We start from the raw sequence: 21,637 nt of genomic DNA on the forward strand, positions 1-21,637 counted from the left end.
GGGGCTTGCCTTAATCAAACCCACAAAAAGGTTACCAGCAGAAAATCAAAGAGAAGATTAGACACGATTATTAGTCCCGAAGATGCTCACAAAAGAGGAATTCGCAGTGGGCGCAAGAATATCACTACTGATAGCGGTGGTGAAATTACACAAGCAGAGCTAAGTGGTTTGAATTTATCTTCAAAAGGTAGGGGCGGAGACTCCCCAGAGAATATGAGTGGTGAGGACTAGGATCAGTGTGGTCAAATACCCCTTTCCGTCAACCGTGTGCTTAGAATTAGGTGCTGAAATATTCAAGGTTTTAAAATAACCGGAATTATGGTGGAGTAATTATGTTTTTTAGCCAGACCTCATTTTCTTCTGCAGCAAGACTTGCCAGCCAATCTGAGAATATTAAGTGTGAAAATATCTTTTTTATTTTTGGTTCTGTATATCTTGCGCCGCAAAATAGTTCATACTCCTCTGAAGATACGTGGCTTGTGTTGCATGAAGAAACGCGTTTTATTAAATAGAAGTTTCCCAGCGACCGTCTGGTTGTAGTAGGTGATTTTCATGCTTCCAATTTATTACGTGAAAAATGATTTTTTTTTTTTTTTTCGACGAGAAAGCAGAAATCCTGCGGGAGGTCTTCAGGATGCCAAGGAGCAGTAACGACTTGTCTAGCGGACCAAATACCTGTGGGAGAAATTTATTAACATACGGTGAAGATTATGGATTAACAATTTGTAACAGAAGATTTGGCAAGATCAGAGGTAGAGGTGAGTACACTTGCTTCACGGGGCTAAGCCCTAGTGTCAACCCTAGTGGCCAAACCCTAGTGTCATTGATTATGCATTGGTAGACGTGGAGTTTGGTCATTGTGTTTTGGACTTTGAGGTTCTCCACGTGCTGGGTTCAGATCATTTTCCGATAAAATTTTCTCTCCAAATTAGTAGGCTATCCCATTTGACTGCTCTCCCCCATGTTAGCTGCAAAACTCAAGCCCTAGGGGCAAAAATGTTGCGTCAGGATTGGTCTGAGGAAGAAATTAAAATGCTTAAGGCTCGATTTTGTTCAGAAGAGATTTTGGACGAATTAAAAGGTTTAGTAACAGTCCTTTGGACCCAAATATAGTCATAGTCTCAATGACGCAGTTTCTCCTTGAAGAGGTAGGCTGAGTCCTGAAACCAACACCGCCGAAAATGGGGTTCTTTCGATGATGAGTGTAAACTCAGCAAGGTGGGTATATTTAGTTTATTAAAGAAGGTAAAAAATGCTACTGGGTCAATGGAACGACATGAAGCCTTACTAGCATTTATATTAGCTAGAAAGCAACAGAAGTCTTTAGCAAAGAGGAAGAAACTTTTATACCAAATTAAAGAACAAGAAAATTGTTTACAAACCTACAAATCGGTCAGTATGAAAGAATTCTGGAAGTTCATGCGTGCGCCACGTGACAAGTCAATGGTGGTTCAGTCAACCGATCCTGCTGTTAGTGAATTCCCCCTCCCAGAGCCTTCTTACCAGTTCATACAGAAGATTAGAGGAAGAGTTTAAGAAAAGTATTAAGAGTCACTGTGGAGGATGTTCTACAGGTAATGACGGAATCCACTTTACTACGTATAAAAAATTAATAGGATCCCTATAGCCGATTCTCTTAAGTCTGTTCAATGAAGTCCTAGATTCGTGTAGATGGCCAGCAGCGTGGAATATGTCGGTAATAAAGCCGTTATTTAAGAAGGGTGACCGCATGATGCATAGTAATTATTGCCCAATAAGTCTAGTACCAATTATTAGTAAATTTTTGGAAAAGGTTTAGGATGCTAGATTGGGGTGCTGGCTAGATAGGGGAAATATCATAAGCGAGACGCAAGGGGTATGCCGTAAGAGATACTCAACAACTGACCGGGTTTTCATACTTCATACTCTCATGGGGAAAAGTTGCAGGGAAAGGGTAAGCTCTATATCGCTTTCCTAAACATTGAGAAAGGATTTGATAGCATTGATAGGCCAATTTTGTTTGTTATCTAGTTAAGATAGGGCTACCTAGGCCCTTTATTAAATTTTTAATTAGTATGTATGAGATTACTTTATCAATAGTTATCATTGCTAAACAAGGAGTATCTAGGCCATTCAGAACCTTTAAAGGAGTCCGTCAAGGACGCACACTGTAACAGAAGCTCTTCACTTTATACATTAAGAATTTTGCAGAGCACCTTGAACAGACATGGGCCCTGGCCATATCACTTGCGAATACTCTACTTTCTTGTTTACTATTCGTTGATGACACGGCTTTGGTGGCTAAGTCAGCCGAGGAGCTTCAAAATCTCCTGGATCTAGCTGAAGCTTACTTAGAACCAAAGAAATTGAAGCTAAACGCATCCAAGACCAAGTTTGTCATCTTTCATAGCAGTAAACCCAACGGACAACATGATTTGTCATTTACTTGTAAAGGTGAGTCAATAAAGGTAGTCCCTAGATATAAGTGCTTGTGATATGTACTCGCAGCAAATGGGAACTGGACCGAACACATTAAGTTGGTGATTTCTCGTGGAAAGGCAGCTGCATCTGCTCTACTCCACTATAGTCAGACAATTATAGTGAGACTATAGTGGGGCAATGATAGTGAGACAATTGGAGTCCCCGCAGTATGTGTATTTTAAAAAAGTACTTGGCTTGAATAATAATTTTAGTAGTTTGGTTCTTAGAGATGACCTGGCTTTACCAAACTTGCATCATAAAAGGGTCATAAAGAGGATCAAGTTTTGGTTACAGGTATTATATTAGCCAGATAACCGTCATGCGAAGGTGGCTTATAACGAGATGTTGAAATATCCTAGAAAGGTAACATGGCCAAAACAGGTTAAAGCCCTATTGGATAAAGCTGGTTTAGCAAGGGCATGGAATGAAGGCCAGGGTCCCGATTGCAAACGTGATGCTTTCCTTAAATTGCTAGATTCGCGGCTTAGGGACCAGGTAATCCAGGTCTGGCTTACTGATGTTGTGAAGCCAGTTACTCTAAGGTTTTATAAGCAGATTAAAGTAGTGTATGGAGAGAAGTTTTACTTGAGACTGAGCCTACCGTGGAGACCGATGAAATGTTGGCTGCAGATGCAAGCAAATTGTATTTTGGAGACCTCTTCTAGGGATCTAATTATGGCGGTTGAAAGTTTTATAAACAATGTTTTAAAGGCACGGAAGTTATGATTTCAAAGTGTTGATTACTACTCTCTTATTTTTTCAATTTATACGTATATATTATATATATATATATATATATATATATATATATATATATATATATATATATATATATATATATATATATATATATATATATTCTCCGACAGTATTTGGGACTTGGTGTGAAGATTAGCATCCGACAAGATCAGTGGTCTGGACTTCACTTTTGATGTTGTTGTTCCTCAAGAAGCGGAACAGCAACTATAGCTGCTACTCGACACCATACACAGAAAGGCCCAGTGTAGAAAATGTAGTGTAGTGTAGAGTTGTAGAAAATGTAAACAGCTGATACTAAAATGCAAAACTTGTAGAGCTGAGCAGGTCAAGAACCTTAAGCACAACAGAGATTGAACTAAATAGGATGTTTAATTAGCCAACAAAATCAAGAGGAGAATCCGATAAGTGACGTCGGCTTTTGACAGGTCAAAACCGGTCTTGCCCTTTGGTAAATACACCATACACTTAAATATTTGCCTCCTGAATTACAGCGTGATTTCCACTGCCATCTATACTAGACAATGGAAGCTGATCGTCCAACTTGAGAAATGTGTTCTAGCCTTTGATAAGATGTGCATTATGAGTCTTGAACAGATCATGGCAGGACAAAACTACCGACTAAGAAGTTCACAATTAAGTCGGTCAGCCATTAATTAATGACATTCTGAGATGTAAAAGATCCATGTACCTTGGCCACATCCTCCGTATGCTGGAAAATCGACTCCCAATTACAGTGTAGAAGTTACACTGCGGCGGGAGGTGCAAAAGATGTCGATCAAAACACAACTTACGAAGGCATGACCAGAATTTGAGAAGTACAAAACTGCATCTACAGCCATAGTGATAGGACATGAAGGCTGCAGTTCACCTTCAAGATGTTTGGCAGATGGCAGGTTTTGTAGACCCTACGCACAATTCTCGGCTTTGGAGAATCTACAAACTAAGTAAGATTATAAGAAATTATTATTCTATTATAATTATTTATTATAAGAATTCTATTGTTTTTTACTTAGCTATTATGACTTCTTGTTTGTTTAAGTTGATACATTCCAAGTGTCATTAATAAAAAAAAAGTTAATTAAATGAGCTGTTAAAAATAGTAACTGTTAGTTTTCAAACAGTCCGAGCTAACTAAATGTAGATAAGGAGCGACACAGCTCAATAGTAACCAAAACTGTAAAAGATGAAATTTTGATATCAATACATATATCAAAGGAATCAGCTTATTATGCCGATTCCAAATATATAAGTTCATTAGTCTTAGTGTTATCCATCCAAGGCTACAAGCCTTAGAAAATTTGCCTGATTTTCGAAATAGGGGGAAACACCCTCTGAAAGTCAAAGAATCTTAATGAAAACTACACCATCAGATTGAGTGTATCAGATATCCCTGCTGCACAGCTTTCAAGCTCCTATCTACAAAAATGAAGAATTTTGTATTTTTTGCCAGAAGAAAGATCACGGATGCGTGTTTATTTTATTTTTTCTCCTAGGGGTGATCGTGTCGACCCAGTGATCCTAGAATATCGGGAGAGAGCTCATTCAAACGGAAAATAAAAGTTCTAGTGCCCTTTTTAAGTGAGTAGAGGGCAACTAGGCCCCTTCCCATGCCCCCTTTTCCCCAAAATCGCCCCATCAAAACTTTGAAATGACCCTTTTGTTCAGCATAGTTGAAAGGCTTAATAGCTATGCCTTTGAAGATAGCATGGCCCTCCACAGCCCCTGAGGAAAATTCTTTAAATTATAAAATTTGCCCATTGTTTACGTATAGTATTTGTTGTTGGGAAGCATGTATACATTTTTCAAGTGGGGGAATGAATTTTCTGCATGGGGGATTTTCCACGGGGAGGGAAGTTTCCAGGGGGTGACTTTTTTCCAAAAATCGCCCCATCAAAACTTTGAAACAGCCATTTTGTTCAGCATTGTTGAAAGGCCCAATAGCAATGCCTTTGAAGATAGCATGACACTCCACAGCCCCTGAGGAAAGGTCTTTAAGCTATAAAACTTGCCCATTGTTTACGTATAGTATTTGTCATTGGGAAGTATTTTTAAAATTTTTGGGTGGTGGGGGGGGGGGAGAATTTTCTCCTGGGGGGATTTTCCACGGGGAGAATTTTCCATGACGAGGGAAGTTTCCAGGGGGTGAGCTTTTCAGGGGAATTTTTACACTAGGGGTATTTACCAGAGTTCCTATACAAAATTCTTTTTGTATGTCTTGTTTTCTTTGCCGACTCAATTTGACGAGTAGAAATATCAAGGGTTATTGGCCGGGGTAAATTTTCAACAGGATTGAGTTGTCTAAAGGATATTTCCGTGAGGAGGGGATTTTTCCGTGGAAGTGGAGCCAGATATTCTTGCTTTATTTACAAAAAAGGACCAGAAATTAAATTAAAAAAACAAGTTTTTTTCAACTAAAAATAAGGAGCAACATTAAAACCTAAAACGAACAGAAATTATTAGGTATATGAGGGGGTTTCCTTCTACTCAAAATCTCACTCTTTAGGCTAAAATTGGAATTTAGTCTCAATTCTTTATTAACGACTCCTGAAACACAACAGTAATTTAATTATAACAACAAGAAGATTATTTAAAAGTACTAAATAACTTTAGCGTAAAGAGCTAGGTGTTGAGGATAGGGGCAACCCCCTCATATCCGTAACAATTTCTGTTCGTTTTAAGTTTTAATGTTGCTCCTTAGTTTCAGTTGGAAAAACTTGTTTTTTTTATTTAATAACTTCAAACAACAAGTTGGTCCCGAGATATTTTAAATATTGTAGATCGATGACTTTCATATATACAGTATCTTCTGATTACTTCTGATATCTTCTGATTCTGATTTACTTCTGTCCTCTCCCCGAAATCAAAGCTTTAGGTACACTTGGCCCCACTCCAAGACTTTCTGGAAGCTTCAACTCCATTCTTAAGGCTATTCCCGAAATAAGTCACATGAGCAAACAATTGGAAACCCATAAATCATTAAAACTGCTCTAGGACTGGGTGGTCATGTCATTCCTGAATGTATAGTTTTGAGCCATTTGATTATTTTGAACAGAATAATAATTTTTGATAATCCACTTACCTCCTCACCTCTCAACATTTTCTGAAAGTTTCAACTGAATACCATAAGCCATTTCTGTGACACCGAGTCTGCATATAAAGTTTTGGATTCAAGTCGCTGCTTAACCAAAATGTTAGGTACCCTAGGAGTTTATAGATCAAAAGCATTACTTTTGTCTGGATTTTTGGCATAATTGATTAGCCGCTACTCCCTCTACTCCACGTTTGAATTTTGCTTGCCTCTTACCGTTCCCTTACTCTAATATTGCCTCAAAATTTCAACTGCGTTCGTAAAGCAGTTCCCAAAATATTACAATATTGCAGATATAGTAAACTGATGACCTGGACACACGCAGTGCCATTCAAGTCACCTCCCCCAAATCGAACTTCAAAATCAATTTTACCCCCAACCCTCCAAACACCCCCAAAAGTTTCAACTCTGTTCTTTTAGGCATTCTCAAGGTATTGTAAATAATTTGAAAAATCAGGTGGTGCCTTCTGATTTATTTAGGTACAAAAACTCTTCCCAGAGTATACTCTTGGAAAACTCTGGGAATCCTCGTCTAGCGGGTGATATGTAATGGTTGTGGGGGGGGGAGGGGGGGGGTGCAGACAGCAAAAACGGCAAGAAAGCAGAAAACATTACCCTCCAATCATTTTCGGCATAAAATGGGCAAGAAAACAAGAATCACTTGGTTATAACTGTATTAACTATATTGTTGATAAGAGAAAAATGCTGAAGAACAGCAATGGAAATTACCTGGCCATACAAGTGATCCGGAGCTGTTGTATCATCGCTACAATTAACTTCTGCCCATTCTTCCCGTTCTGTGTTAAACACGTGCAATGCATTTGAGGAATTCTGACCAAAGGGGAAACCAGTCCCACCATACATTACTATGTGCACATTATCAGGCAACATAACCGCCGAATGTGATGCTAGCTGAGGTGGCATCAAGCCAGAAAAATTTAGTCGTTTCCATACTCGTCTTGCAATATTGAACTTCCAAACCTAAAATTGACATTTCAAATTTTCAGTGAAAATTTAAAAATTAACCAAAAAATCATCTACGTTTTAGGGCGAGAACTTTAAACTAGGAATTCGAGGGGATAAAAGAGATAGCTATGTAGATACTATCAACGATTGGAATGGCAGATTCGGCAGCATCAAGTCAAAAAATCTTATTCGTTACTACTTTTTTATTCTTATTAAATCTTATTCGTTACTATTCGTTATTATTTTTCTGGTGGAGAGGCCATTTTTTTATACACATCTAAAACGTGAAATTGATATTCAATCCCTCTTGATTTCTGGGAATATTTTTGGTCTACACTGTTATTATGAAAGTAAAGAGTAACCTCAAACCCCGAAATGAGCAGAATTTATTCCGTATAGAAAGGGACTGTCCCTTCCTCATTCCCACTTCCACCTCATGGTCGTAGAAACTTCGGAGAATGCTCATTCGTTCAAAAATTGAGAGCTCTCGTCCTTCTTTTATAAGTAAAAATTTATTGCAAACCAACCAGCCACTAGGGGTATTTTCCAGAGGGGGGGGCTATTTCCCGGGGGTAGGTTTTTTTTGGAGGGAGGGTATTTACTGTTTTTTTTTTATTGTTTAAAAAATAGAGTCGTGAGAAAGAGTCAAATTTTAGCGTAAAGAGCGAGGGGTTGAGGAGGGGACAGCCCCTTTCATATGCGAAATAATTTTGGTTCGTTTTAAGTTTTAATATAAATCCTTGCTTTCAGATAAAAAAAATACTTGTTTTTTTATTTAATTTCTGAAAGTTTTCGAATTAATGCAGGTTTTGATTTTGGCTCACCGTACATGAATAATTAAAACGAAATTTGCATATTCATTTTACTTTTTTTGGCTAAATGGCTTTCTTGAAAGTTGTTTAATTTTATTTATGAACGTTTTTATTAGTAATAAATATACATAACTTACGAATTAACTTTACGTAACGAGCTTCTTTATTCGTATATTTTTATTTCGTATATTAGGGGGTTCGCCCCCTAGTCAATACCGTGCTCTTTACTCCTAAGTACAAATTTTGTTCCAATTCTTTAAGAATGACCCCTTAATCACAAAGGCCGTTAATAAGAATAAATAGCTCTTATGAAAGTACTAAAAAAAACTTTAGCGTAAAGAGCGAGGTATTGACTAGGGGGCGAACCCAATCATATACGTAACAGTTTCTATTCGTTTTAAGTTTTGATATTGAAAAGTTTTTCAGTTGAAAACTTGTTTTCTTTATATTTTATTTCTGATCTTTTTTAAAATAGTGCTGGGAAATCCGGCAATGTCCCTTCCCCCATGAAAACTTCCTCCGTGGAAAGATGCTCCCACGTAACCTCCACCCCCCACCCCAAATACCATAAAAAATCCCCCCTGAAAATGTCTGTATGCTTCCCAATAACCAATACTATATGTAAATATTGGGCAAAGTTCATAACTTGTAGCCCTTCCCCCGGGGACTGTGGGGGATTAAGTCATCCTCAAAGACATAGGTATTATATTTTTAGACCATGCTGAAAAAATGGCTAGCTCAAAATTTTGATCGGGTGACTTTGGGAAAAAAATTAATGTGGGAGTTGAATGAGCCCTGCCGCGACATTCTAGGACCACTGGGTCGATACGATCACCCATGGGAGAAAAACAAACAAACAAATAAACACGCATCCGTGATCTTTCTTGTGGCAAAAAACACAAGATTCCACATTTTTTCAGATAGGAGCTTGAAACCCCTACAGTAGGGTTCTCTAATAAGCTGAATGTGATTGTGTGATTTTCATTAAGGTTCTATGACTTTTAGGGGGTGTTTACCCCTTTTTTTGAAAATAAGGCAAATTTTCTCAGGCGTGTAACTTTTGATGGGTTAAGACTAAACTTTATGAAACTTATATATTTGAAATCACCATAACAAATAAAGCATGGCAGTAAAGCATAAGATATATTAAATACGTAATCTAACCTAACCTAGCTACCTTTAAGTCCCCTAAACCCCAAAAACTAACGTGTAAATCTTTGTCACGGACTGAGCAATATCTCACAATGCCGCGGAAATCTGTTTGTGAATACCGGCTCTGAGATTTCGATGCGGTCTTTCTTTCATGTGTCCTGTATTTACGAAGAGTACCGAATTAAAATACAACATACTTTAGAATATAATATAACATTTTAATTTGTTTGAGATGAAAAAATTCCGAAAATAGTTATCACTTGCTCTTAAGAGACAGTAAACACACAAACACACACATACACACACAAAAAAAAACGGCCTTGGTAACCTGTGTGTTTCAGTATCGATTCACAAAAACGACTATAAAATGGAAGTTGTTGTTTATGTTTTATAAGTAATATTTCATTATAAATTATATTTATACCTTGGTCATTTTATTAGAGTTATTCCCCCTGTTCACAAAAAATGATGGGAATGCGTCATGATAATATTAAAACCAGAGTTTTGTTCTCAATTCTCATAGATTTGTATCACAAAACCTATAAGGAGAAGAAAAAGGAATGATTAGTTATTTGGAAAATTTATTGCTTGACTGATTTACTAAAATTATTACCTGACCATTACCTCACCTAGTTTATGTACATATTTACCACTCATTTACTAATGTGTATTTCGGATCATTAAAATTTGCTAAAAAAACTGAGCCATAATTCCCAAATCCAGAGCACTCGGATAACCTGTTGAATTGAAATATAACATACTTCTAAAAAGAGGGGTGCCGACGCTGCAAGAACTACACCACCATTTCTAAGCAGTTCCTCTTCTTCAATATTGGGATTATATCCTCCCAGTAGGTAAAGTGATGTGCCATCTGTAACCAAACGATGACCACTCCTTGGTAGTGGACTTACAGCCCTATCATTGGATTCCCAAAATCCTAAAATGGTTAATCAATAAATAAGAACTCAAACAGACAAACACAACTGATCTTTACACCTGTGTAAGCTATCCTTAAGCAATTTAAAAATTGAAAAATTAAAATTTTTAAACTTTTAAACAAATTCAAAATTTTAGCAATTTAAAAATTACCAAGGACAAAAAAAGTACCAAGGACCGTAAAACTGACAAATTGAAGGACTGTAAAAACTTAAGTTTTTTTTGAAAAGTTTCGAAAATTCAATTTTTGATTATTGAAATTTCCATATTCAGTTATGTGGTGCTTGATAGCGTCAGCAGAAAGCTTTGTCGAATTTAACTGATAAGTATTTATGATTTATGTTCATGATTCTATGTGGCAAAACTGACTAAAATTTGACACTGTCCTATATTCAATAAAAAAAAACAAGTTTTTTTAACTGAAAGTAAGGAGCGACACTAAAACTTAAAACGAACAGAAATTATTCCATATATGAAAGGGGCTGTCCCGTCCTCAACGCCTCGCTCTTTACACTAAACTTTTTTATTTTTTTAAAAAATAAAGTTGTGAGACAGAGTCAAACTTTAGCGTAAAGAGCGAGGCGTTGAAGAGGGGACAGCCCCTTTCATATACGGAATAATTTCTATTCGTTTTAATGTCACTCCTTACTTTCAATTATAAAACATCTTTTTTTTTAATTTTTGAACGTTTTTGAATTAATGCAGCTTTGATTTTGTCCCACCGTACATGAATAATTAAAACAAAATTTGCATATTGATTTTACTTTTTTTTTGGCTACATGGCTTTCTCGAAATTTTGATCAGACTTAACTAAGGAATTAACTTACGTAACGAACTTCTATATTCGTATATTTTTACTATATATAATAGGAGGTTCGCCCCCTAGTCAATACCTCGCTCTTTACGCTAAAGCTCAAATTTTGTTCCAATTCTTTAAGAATGACCCCTTAATCACAAGGCCGTTAATTAGAATAAATAGCTCCGATGAAAGCACAAAAAAAAACTTTGGCGTAAAGAGCGAGGTAATGACTAGGAGGCGAACCCGATCCCATACGTAATAATTTCTGTTTATTCTAAGTTTTGATGTCGCCCTTACTTTCAGTTGAAAAAATTGGTTTTTGTATTTAATTTCCAATCTTTTTTTTTTAATAATGCTGGGAAACCTGGCATCCCCTTCATAGCAATGTACCTTCTCCCAGGAAAACTTCCTCCATGGAAAGATCCTCCCACGTAACCCCCGACCCCCCCAACTACCAGAAAAAATCCCTCCCTGAAAACTTCTGTATACTACCCAATAACCAATACTATATGTAAACATTGGGCAAAGTTTATAGCTTACAGCCCTTCCCCCGGGGACTATGGGGGATTAATCATCCTCAAAGACATAGTTATTGTATTTTTCGACCATGTTGAAGAAAATTACTATCTCAAAATTTTGATCGGGTGACTTTGGGAAAAAATGAGCGTGTGAGGGGCCCTAGTTGCCCTCCATTTTTACCGTCACTTAAAAAAGGCACTCGAACTTTTAATTTACGTTCGAGTGAGCACTCCCGCGAAATTCTAGGACCACTGGGTAGACATGATCACGCCTGGAAAAAAACAACCAAAAAACAAAAACAAACAAATAAACACGCTTCCGTGATCTTTCTTCTGGTAAAAAATACAAGATTTCACATTTTTGCAGATAGGAGCTTATAACTTCAGTAGTAGGGTTCTCCAATACGCTGAATCTGATGTTGTGGTTTTCATTAAAGTTCTATGACGTTTAAGGGGTGTTTATCCCTTTTTTTCAAAAATACGGCAAATTTTCTCAGGCACGTAACTTTTGATGGGTGAGATTAAACTTGATGAAACTTATATATTTGAAATCAGCATAAAAATATGATTCTTTCCATGTCTCTATTGGTATCAAAATTTCGCTTTTTAGAGTTTCGGTCACTATAGAGCCGGGTCGCTCCTTACAGTTCATACCACGGACTGTTTGAAACTTCATAATTTTGATGAAACCGAAGAAAAAACCTTGGAAAATTGCGGTTTTGACGAATGAACAGCCCGAGGATGAGTCAAGGGGGCAAAACTATTTTATTTTGATGTCCTGTGTACTTTAAGTTTTAATACTGGACAGTGCTGGAACGGTAAAATATTCTAAACCAGGATTATCAAACTCAAATCTTTGATCAGCAATTTGTTTAAATGAATAAGCATAAATTGTTTGATTAAATCCTTTTTTTCAACACAAAAGTTTTGTCTTCTCAAAGCATACATAAAATCTAGGCGATAGCGAGGGTGTTTTCCTTCGTCATAAGGGCTACTAAATGAACTAAACCCAACTTCCTGAATAAAACAAGCAATAGATAAGGGTTTTAACATTTTTTAACACTTTTATTGATCAACTAATTTAAGCAAGTAGAAAATGCGATGTCAATCAACGAAGCATCAACGTAGGGTGATAAATTGGTGGAACCAAAGAGAAGTAGATTTTAGGGTTAAGAGATAGGGGTTCATCATCATCAAGGGTTTTGAGTTCCCCTGTTGAACACCTTAGGAACCAAATCACTGTTTTATATAAAGAGATAGGGGTTAAAAACGTCAATTAGAACGTTCGAGCATCCCTTATCCAATTAAATAAATATACAAGTTTTTTTAACTGAAAGTAAAGAGCAACATCAAAACCCGAAACGAACATAAATTATTCTGTATATGAGGAGACTGCCCTTCCTCAACTCTCACTCTTTACCCTAAAGCCTGAAGGCCCTTTAAATACACTTCTCATTCAAATCTTAGTGCCCTTGTATTTGAATAGTTTTTCCTAAAGAATCAGGACAAAAAGTCAAACTTTAGCGTAAAGAGCAAGGGGAGAGAAAGGGAGAGCCACTCGAGAGACTCGAGTAATAAGTGTTTATCTTGTCACGTGTTAACTTCCAGCAACAGCTAAGCTACGAATATATTAATTTTTTTCTGTTTATTATTTATCTTTTTTTCTGATCCTCAAACGTTAAATTTTGATATATTAAATCTTATATTAAACGGAATAATGTCAAAGTGAATTCAAAACTTCATAAAACAACATATACCAGAAAAGCAAAACAAGAGAGTAGAATAAAAGCTAACCAGAAACTGAGCTGTACTTCCTTTTTTAGAGGTGCAGTATTGCGAGCTATTAAAAAAAAACAACCGAGATAAAAATAATAGTCTCCCCCTTATATTTTCCAGAAGTGACTTGCCTGGTATAAGATTAAAGTTTCCATACAGATTTTGAATATTTACCTTGTTAGAATTATGAACTTCATACACTACTAAATCAGATTACCATCCGTTTCAGTATTCGAAGATCAGTATTTGACTTTTTGACTTTTGATTTGAGTATTTGACTTTTGACTAAATCAGTATTTGAAGAGCGTCTCAATAACCCAGAGTAGAAACGCACACAGTCGCGAAAGTCTTTGAAAGCCACCGTCTTAGGTCCCCTTTTAAGTCTGCTTTTACGATTTTGGTGACAATTGTCTATACTTTTTCATGTGATTCATATTTTATTTGATGAGTCCCAAACCAGATACCCCCCCCCCCAACAAAAATTCAATTAAGTTTATGGTATATTTATGCCTCGAAGGCATAAAGTTTATTATATCTGGTGTGAAATGAGAAAATTGCAAGTGACATGAAATGGGTCCCAGCAACGACAAATGGGTACTTGCTGATTCAACAAAACACCCCCAAGAACTGACAACAGTCAAAATATGGCCTCAACAGTTTTTCACCAAAATAGACTAAAAAATTTATTTTCTGGATGAGCTTAAAATGTTCAAAGTTTGCCAATAGACTCAGATAAACTGCCCAAAGGGAACCTCAATTTTAGTTGAGAGTGAGGTTGGAGGCAGGGGCGTTGTTTCGGGAGAAGGGGGCAATTCCTTCATTTAACGAACAATAAATCTTATCTTATACAAAATATGGTACTTGTTAATTAAACAAAACACCCCCAAGAACTGACAACAGTCAAAATATGGCCTCAACAGTTTTTCACCAAAATAGACTAACAAATTTATTTTCTGGATGAGCTTGAAATGTTCAAAGTTTCACAATAGACTCAGATAAACTGGCAAAAGGGCACCTCAATTTTAGTTGAGAGTGAGGTTGGAGGCAGGGGCGTTGTTTCGGGAGAAGGGGGCAATTCCTTCATTTAACGAACAATAAAACTTATCTTAAACAAAATATTGTACTTGTTAATTAAACAAAACGCCCCCAAGAACTGACAACAGTCAAAATATGGCCTCAACAGTTTTTCACCAAAATAGACTAAAAAATTTATTTTGTGGATGAGCTTAAAATGAGCTTAAAAATTCAATTAAGTTTATGGTATATTTATGCCTCGAAGGCATAAAGTTTATTATATCTGGTGTGAAATGAGAAAATTGCAAGTGACATGAAATGGGTCCCAGCAACGACAAATGGGTACTTGCTGATTCAACAAAACACCCCCAAGAACTGACAACAGTCAAAATATGGCCTCAACAGTTTTTCACCAAAATAGACTAAAAAATTTATTTTCTGGATGAGCTTAAAGTGTTCAAAGTTTGCCAATAGACTCAAATAAACTGCCCAAAGGGAACCTCAATTTTAGTTGAGAGTGAGGTTGGAGGCAGGGGCGTTGTTTCGGGAGAAGGGGGCAATTCCTTCATTTAACGAAAAATAAAACTTATCTTATACAAAATATGGTACTTGTTAATTAAACAAAACACCCCCAAGAACTGACAACAGTCAAAATATGGCCTCAACAGTTTTTCACCAAAATAGACTAAAAAATTTATTTTGTGGATGAGCTTAAAATGTTGAAAGTTTGCCAATAGACTCAGATAAACTGGCAAAAGGGAACCTCAATTTTAGTTGAGAGTGAGGTTGGAGGCAGGGGCGTAGTTTCGGGAGAAGGGGGCAATTCCTTCATTTAACGAACAATAAATCTTATCTTATACAAAATATGGTACTTGTTAATTAAACAAAACGCCCCCAAGAACTGACAAAAGTCAAAATATGGCCTCAACAGTTTTTAACCAAATTAGACTAAAAAATTTATTTTCTGGATGAGCTTGAAATGTTCAAAGTTTGCCAATAGTCTCAGATAAACTGGCAAAAGGGAACCTCAATTTTAGTTGAGAGTGAGGTTGGAGGCAGGGCGTTGTTTCGGGAGAAGGGGGCAATTCCTTCATTTAACGAACAATAAAACTTATCTTATACAAAAGGTGGTACTTGTTAATTAAACAAAACGCCCCCAAGAACTGACAACAGTCAAAATATGGCCTCAACAGTTTTTCACCAAAATAGACTAACAAATTTATTTTCTGGATGAGCTTGAAATGTTCAAAGTTTGCCAATAGACTCAGATAAACTGGCAAAAGGGAACCTCAATTTTAGTTGAGAGTGAGGTTGGAGGCAGGGGCGTTGTTTCGGGAGAAGGGGGCAATTCCTTAATTTAACGAAAAATAAATCTTATATTATACAAAATATTGTACTTGTTAATTAAACAAAACACCCCCAAGAACTGACAACAGTCAAAATATGGCCTCAACAGTTTTTCACCAAAATAGCCTAAAAAATTTATTTTCTGGATGAGCTTGAAATGTTCAAAGTTTCCCAATAGACTCAGATAAACTGGCAAAAGGGAACCTCAATTTTAGTTGAGAGTGAGGTTGGAGGCAGGGGCGTTGTTTCGAGAGAAGGGGGCAATTCCTTCATTTAACGAACAATAAATCTTATCTTATACAAAATATAGTACTTGTTAATTAAACAAAACACCCCCAAGAACTGACAACAGTCAAAATATAGCCTCAACAGTTTTTCACCAAAATAGACTAACAAATTTATTTTCTGGATGAGCTTGAAATGTTCAAAGTTTGCCAATAGACTCAGCTAAACTGGCAAAAGGGCACCTCAATTTTAGTTGAGAGTGAGGTTGGAGGCAGGGGCGTTGTTTCGGGAGAAGGGGGCCATTCCTTCATTTAACGAACAATAAAACTTATCTTATACAAAATATGGTACTTGTTAATTAAACAAAACACCCCCAAGAACTGACAACAGCCAAAATATGGCCTCAACAGTTTTTCACCAAAATAGACTAAAAAATTTATTTTGTGGATGAGCTTAAAATGTTGAAAGTTTGCCAATAGACTCAGATAAACTGGCAAAAGGGAACCTCAATTTTAGTTGAGAGTGAGGTTGGAGGCAGGGGCGTAGTTTCGGGAGAAGGGGGCAATTCCTTCATTTAACGAACAATAAATCTTATCTTATACAAAATATGGTACTTGTTAATTAAACAAAACACCCCCAAGAACTGACAACAGTCAAAATATGGCCTCAACAGTTTTTCACCAAAATAGACTAACAAATTTATTTTCTGGATGAGCTTGAAATGTTCAAAGTTTGCCAATAGTCTCAGATAAACTGGCAAAAGGGAACCTCAATTTTAGTTGAGAGTGAGGTTGGAGGCAGGGCGTTGTTTCGGGAGAAGGGGGCAATTCCTTCATTTAACGAACAATAAAACTTATCTTATACAAAATGTGGTACTTGTTAATTAAACAAAACGCCCCCAAGAACTGACAACAGTCAAAATATGGCCTCAACAGTTTTTAACCAAAATAGACTAACAAATTTATTTTCTGGATGAGCTTGAAATGTTCAAAGTTTCCCAATAGACTCAGATAAACTGGCAAAAGGGAACCTCAATTTTAGTTGAGAGTGAGGTTGGAGGCAGGGGCGTTGTTTCGGGAGAAGGGGGCAATTCCTTCATTTAACGAACAATAAATCTTATCTTAGACAAAATATGGTACTTGTTAATTAAACAAAACACCCCCAAGAACTGACAACAGTCAAAATATGGCCTCAACAGTTTTTCACCAAAATAGCCTAAAAAATTTATTTTCTGGATGAGCTTGAAATGTTCAAAGTTTCCCAATAGACTCAGATAAACTGGCAAAAGGGAACCTCAATTTTAGTTGAGAGTGAGGTTGGAGGCAGGGGCGTTGTTTCGAGAGAAGGGGGCAATTCCTTCATTTAACGAACAATAAATCTTATCTTATACAAAATATAGTACTTGTTAATTAAACAAAACACCCCCAAGAACTGACAACAGTCAAAATATAGCCTCAACAGTTTTTCACCAAAATAGACTAAAAAATTTATTTTCTGGATGAGCTTGAAATGTTCAAAGTTTCCCAAGAGACTCAGATAAACTGGCAAAAGGGAACCTCAATTTTAGTTGAGAGTGAGGTTGGAGGCAGGGGCGTTGTTTCGGGAGAAGGGGGCAATTCCTTCATTTAACGAACAATAAATCTTATCTTATACAAAATATGGTACTTGTTAATTAAACAAAACACCCCCAAGAACTGACAACAGCCAAAATATGGCCTCAACAGTTTTTCACCAAAATAGACTAAAAAATTTAATTACTGGATGAGCTTGAAATGTTCAAAGTTTGCCAATAGACTCAGATAAACTGGCAAAAGGGCACCTCAATTTTAGTTGAGAGTAAGGTTGGAGGCAGGGGCGTTGTTTCGGGAGAAGGGGGCAATTCCTGCATTTAACGAACAATAAATCTTATCTTATACAAAATATGGTACTTGTTCATTAAACAAAACACCCCCAAGAACTGACAACAGTCAAAATATGGCCTCAACAGTTTTTACCAAAATAGACTAAAAAATTTATTTTCTGGATGAGCTTGAAATGTTCAAAGTTTGCCAGTAGACTCAGATAAACTGGCAAAAGGGAACCTCAATTTTAGTTGAGAGTGAGGTTGGAGGCAGGGGCGTTGTTTCGGGAGAAGGGGGCAATTCCTTCATTTAACGAACAATAAATCTTATCTTAAACAAAATATGGTACTTGTTAATTAAACAAAACACCCCCAAGAACTGACAACAGTCAAAATATGGCCTCAACAGTTTTTCACCAAAATAGCCTAAAAAATTTATTTTCTGGATGAGCTTGAAATGTTCAAAGTTTCCCAATAGACTCAGATAAACTGGCAAAAGGGAACCTCAATTTTAGTTGAGAGTGAGGTTGGAGGCAGGGGCGTTGTTTCGAGAGAAGGGGGCAATTCCTTCATTTAACGAACAATAAATCTTATCTTATACAAAATATAGTACTTGTTAATTAAACAAAACACCCCCAAGAACTGACAACAGTCAAAATATAGCCTCAACAGTTTTTCACCAAAATAGACTAAAAAATTTATTTTCTGGATGAGCTTGAAATGTTAAAAGTTTCCCAATAGACTCAGATAAACTGGCAAAAGGGAACCTCAATTGTAGTTGAGAGTGAGGTTGGAGGCAGGGGCGTTGTTTCGGGAGAAGGGGGCAATTCCTTCATTTAACGAACAATAAATCTTATCTTATACAAAATATGGTACTTGTTAATTAAACAAAACACCCCCAAGAACTGACAACAGTCAAAATATGGCCTCAACAGTTTTTCACCAAAATAGACTAAAAAATTTAATTACTGGATGAGCTTGAAATGTTCAAAGTTTGCGAATAGACTCAGATAAACTGGCAAAAGGGAACCTCAATTTTAGTTGAGAGTAAGGTTGGAGGCAGGGGCGTTGTTTCGGGAGAAGGGGGCAATTCCTGCATTTAACGAACAATAAATCTTATCTTATACAAAATATGGTACTTGTTCATTAAACAAAACACCCCCAAGAACTGACAACAGTCAAAATATGGCCTCAACAGTTTTTACCAAAATAGACTAAAAAATTTATTTTCCGGATGAGCTTGAAATGTTCAAAGTTTGCCAATAGACTCAGATAAACTGGCAAAAGGGAACCTCAATTTTAGTTGAGAGTGAGGTTGGAGGCAGGGGCGTTGTTTCGGGAGAAGGGGGCAATTCCTGCATTTAACGAACAATAAATCTTATCTTATACAAAATATAGTACTTGTTCATTAAACAAAACACCCCCAAGAACTGACAACAGTCAAAATATGGCCTCAACAGTTTTTCACCAAAATAGACTAAAAAATTTATTTTCTGGATGAGCTTAAAATGTTCAAAGTTTGCCAATAGACTCAGATAAACTGGCAAAAGGGAACCTCAATTTTAGTTGAGTGAGGTTGGAGGCAGGGGCGTTGTTTCGGGAGAAGGGGGCAATTCCTGCATTTAACGAACAGTAAATCTTATCTTATACAAAATATGGTACTTGTTAATTAAACAAAACACCCCCAAGAACTGACAACAGTCAAAATATGGCCTCAACAGTTTTTCACCAAAATAGACAAAAAAATTTATTTTCTGGATGAGCTTAAAATGTTCAAAGTTTGCCAATAGACTCAGATAAACTGGCAAAAGGGAACCTCAATTTTAGTTGAGAGTGAGGTTGGAGGCAGGGGCGTTGTTTCGGGAGAAGGGGGCAATTCCTGCATTTAACGAACAATAAATCTTATCTTATACAAAATATGGTAATTATTAATTAAACAAAACACCCCCAAGAACTGACAACAGTCAAAATATGGCCTCAACAGTTTTTCACCAAAATAGACTAAAAAATTTATTTTCTGGATGAGCTTGAAATGTTCAAAGTTTGTCAATAGACTCAGATAAACTGGCAAAAGGGAACCTCAATTTTAGTTGAGAGTGAGGTTGGAGGCAGGGGCGTTGTTTCGGGAGAAGGGGGCAATTCCTGCATTTAACGAACAATAAATCTTATCTTATACAAAATATGGTACTTGTTAATTAAACAAAACGCCCCCAAGAACTGACAACAGTCAAAATATGGCCTCAACAGTTTTTCACCAAAATAGACTAAAAAATTTATTTTCTGGATGAGCTTGAAATGTTCAAAGTTTGCCAATAGACTCAGATAAACTGGCAAAAGGGAACCTCAATTTTAGTTGAGAGTGAGGTTGGAGGCAGGGGCGTTGTTTCGGGAGAAGGGGGCAATTCCTTCATTTAACGAACAATAAATCTTATCTTATACAAAATATGGTACTTGTTAATTAAACAAAAACCCCCAAGAACTGACAACAGTCAAAATATGGCCTCAACAGTTTTTCACCAAAATAGACTAAAAAATTTATTTTCTGGATGAGCTTGAAATGTTCAAAGTTTGCCAATAGACTTAGATAAACTGGCAAAAGGGAACCTCAATTTTAGTTGAGAGTGAGGTTGGAGGCAGGGGCGTTGTTTCGGGAGAAGGGGGCAATTCCTGCATTTAACGAACAATAAATCTTATCTTATACAAAATATAGTACTTGTTCATTAAACAAAACAACCCCAAGAACTGACAACAGTCAAAATATGGCCTCAACAGTTTTTCACCAAAATAGACTAAAAAATTTATTTTCTGGATGAGCTTGAAATGTTCAAAGTTTGCCAATAGACTCAGATAAACTGGCAAAAGGGCACCTCAATTTTAGTTGAGAGTGAGGTTGGAGGCTGGGGCGTTGTTTCGGGAGAAGGGGGCAATTCCTTAATTTAACGAACAATAAAAATTATCTTATACAAAATGTGGTACTTGTTAATTAAACAAAACGCCCCCAAGAACTGACAACAGTCAAAATATGGCCTCAACAGTTTTTAACCAAAATAGACTAAAAAATTTATTTTCTGGATGAGCTTGAAATGTTCAAAGTTTGCCAATAGACTCAGATAAACTGGCAAAAGGGAACCTCAATTTTAGTTGAGAGTGAGGTTGGAGGCAGGAGCGTTGTTTCGGGAGAAGGGGGCAATTCCTGAATTTAACGAACAATAAATCTTATCTTATACAAAATATGGTACTTGTTAATTAAACAAAACGCCCCCAAGAACTGACAACAGTCAAAATATGGCCTCAACAGTTTTTAACCAAAATAGACTAAAAAATTTATTTTCTGGATGAGCTTGAAATGTTCAAAGTTTGCCAATAGACTTAGATAAACTGGCAAAAGGGAACCTCAATTTTAGTTGAGAGTGAGGTTGGAGGCAGGGGCGTTGTTTCTGGAGAAGGGGGCAATTCCTGCATTTAACGAACAATAAATCTTATCTTATACAAAATATGGTACTTGTTAATTAAACAAAACACCCCCAAGAACTGACAACAGTCAAAATATGGCCTCAACAGTTTTTAACCAAAATAGACTAACAAATTTATTTTCTGGATGAGCTTTAAATGTTCAAAGTTTGCCAATAGACTCAGATAAACTGGCAAAAGGGCACCTCAATTTTAGTTGAGAGTGAGGTTGGAGGCAGGGGCGTTGTTTCGGGAGAAGGGGGCAATTCCTTCATTTAACGAACAATAAAACTTATCTTATACAAAATATGGTAATTATTAATTAAACAAAACACCCCCAAGAACTGACAACAGTCAAAATATGGCCTCAACAGTTTTTCACCACAATAGACTAAAAAATTTATTTTCTGGATGAGCTTGAAATGTTCAAAGTTTGTCAATAGACTCAGATAAACTGGCAAAAGGGAACCTCAATTTTAGTTGAGAGTGAGGTTG

At 36.6% G+C, this 21,637-nt stretch overlaps 1 protein-coding gene across 1 annotated transcript in view; it reads right to left on the minus strand.

The window, feature by feature from the left end:
* slim (scruin like at the midline) overlaps positions 1–21,637 on the minus strand; it is a 45,088-nt gene that overhangs the window by 16,788 nt on the left and 6,663 nt on the right. The window contains exons 2-3 of the mRNA XM_089097366.1: positions 9,999–10,174; positions 7,037–7,288 (exon numbers count right to left, since the gene is read on the minus strand). Coding sequence (XP_088953492.1) covers positions 7,037–7,288; positions 9,999–10,174 — 428 coding nt within the window. The remainder of the gene's footprint in view (positions 1–7,036; positions 7,289–9,998; positions 10,175–21,637) is intronic.

This window comes from Artemia sp. Qi Xiang Cuo, chromosome 1 (assembly GCF_049724085.1).
Source record: "Artemia sp. Qi Xiang Cuo chromosome 1, ASM4972408v1, whole genome shotgun sequence".
NCBI lineage: Eukaryota > Metazoa > Arthropoda > Branchiopoda > Anostraca > Artemiidae > Artemia > Artemia sp. Qi Xiang Cuo.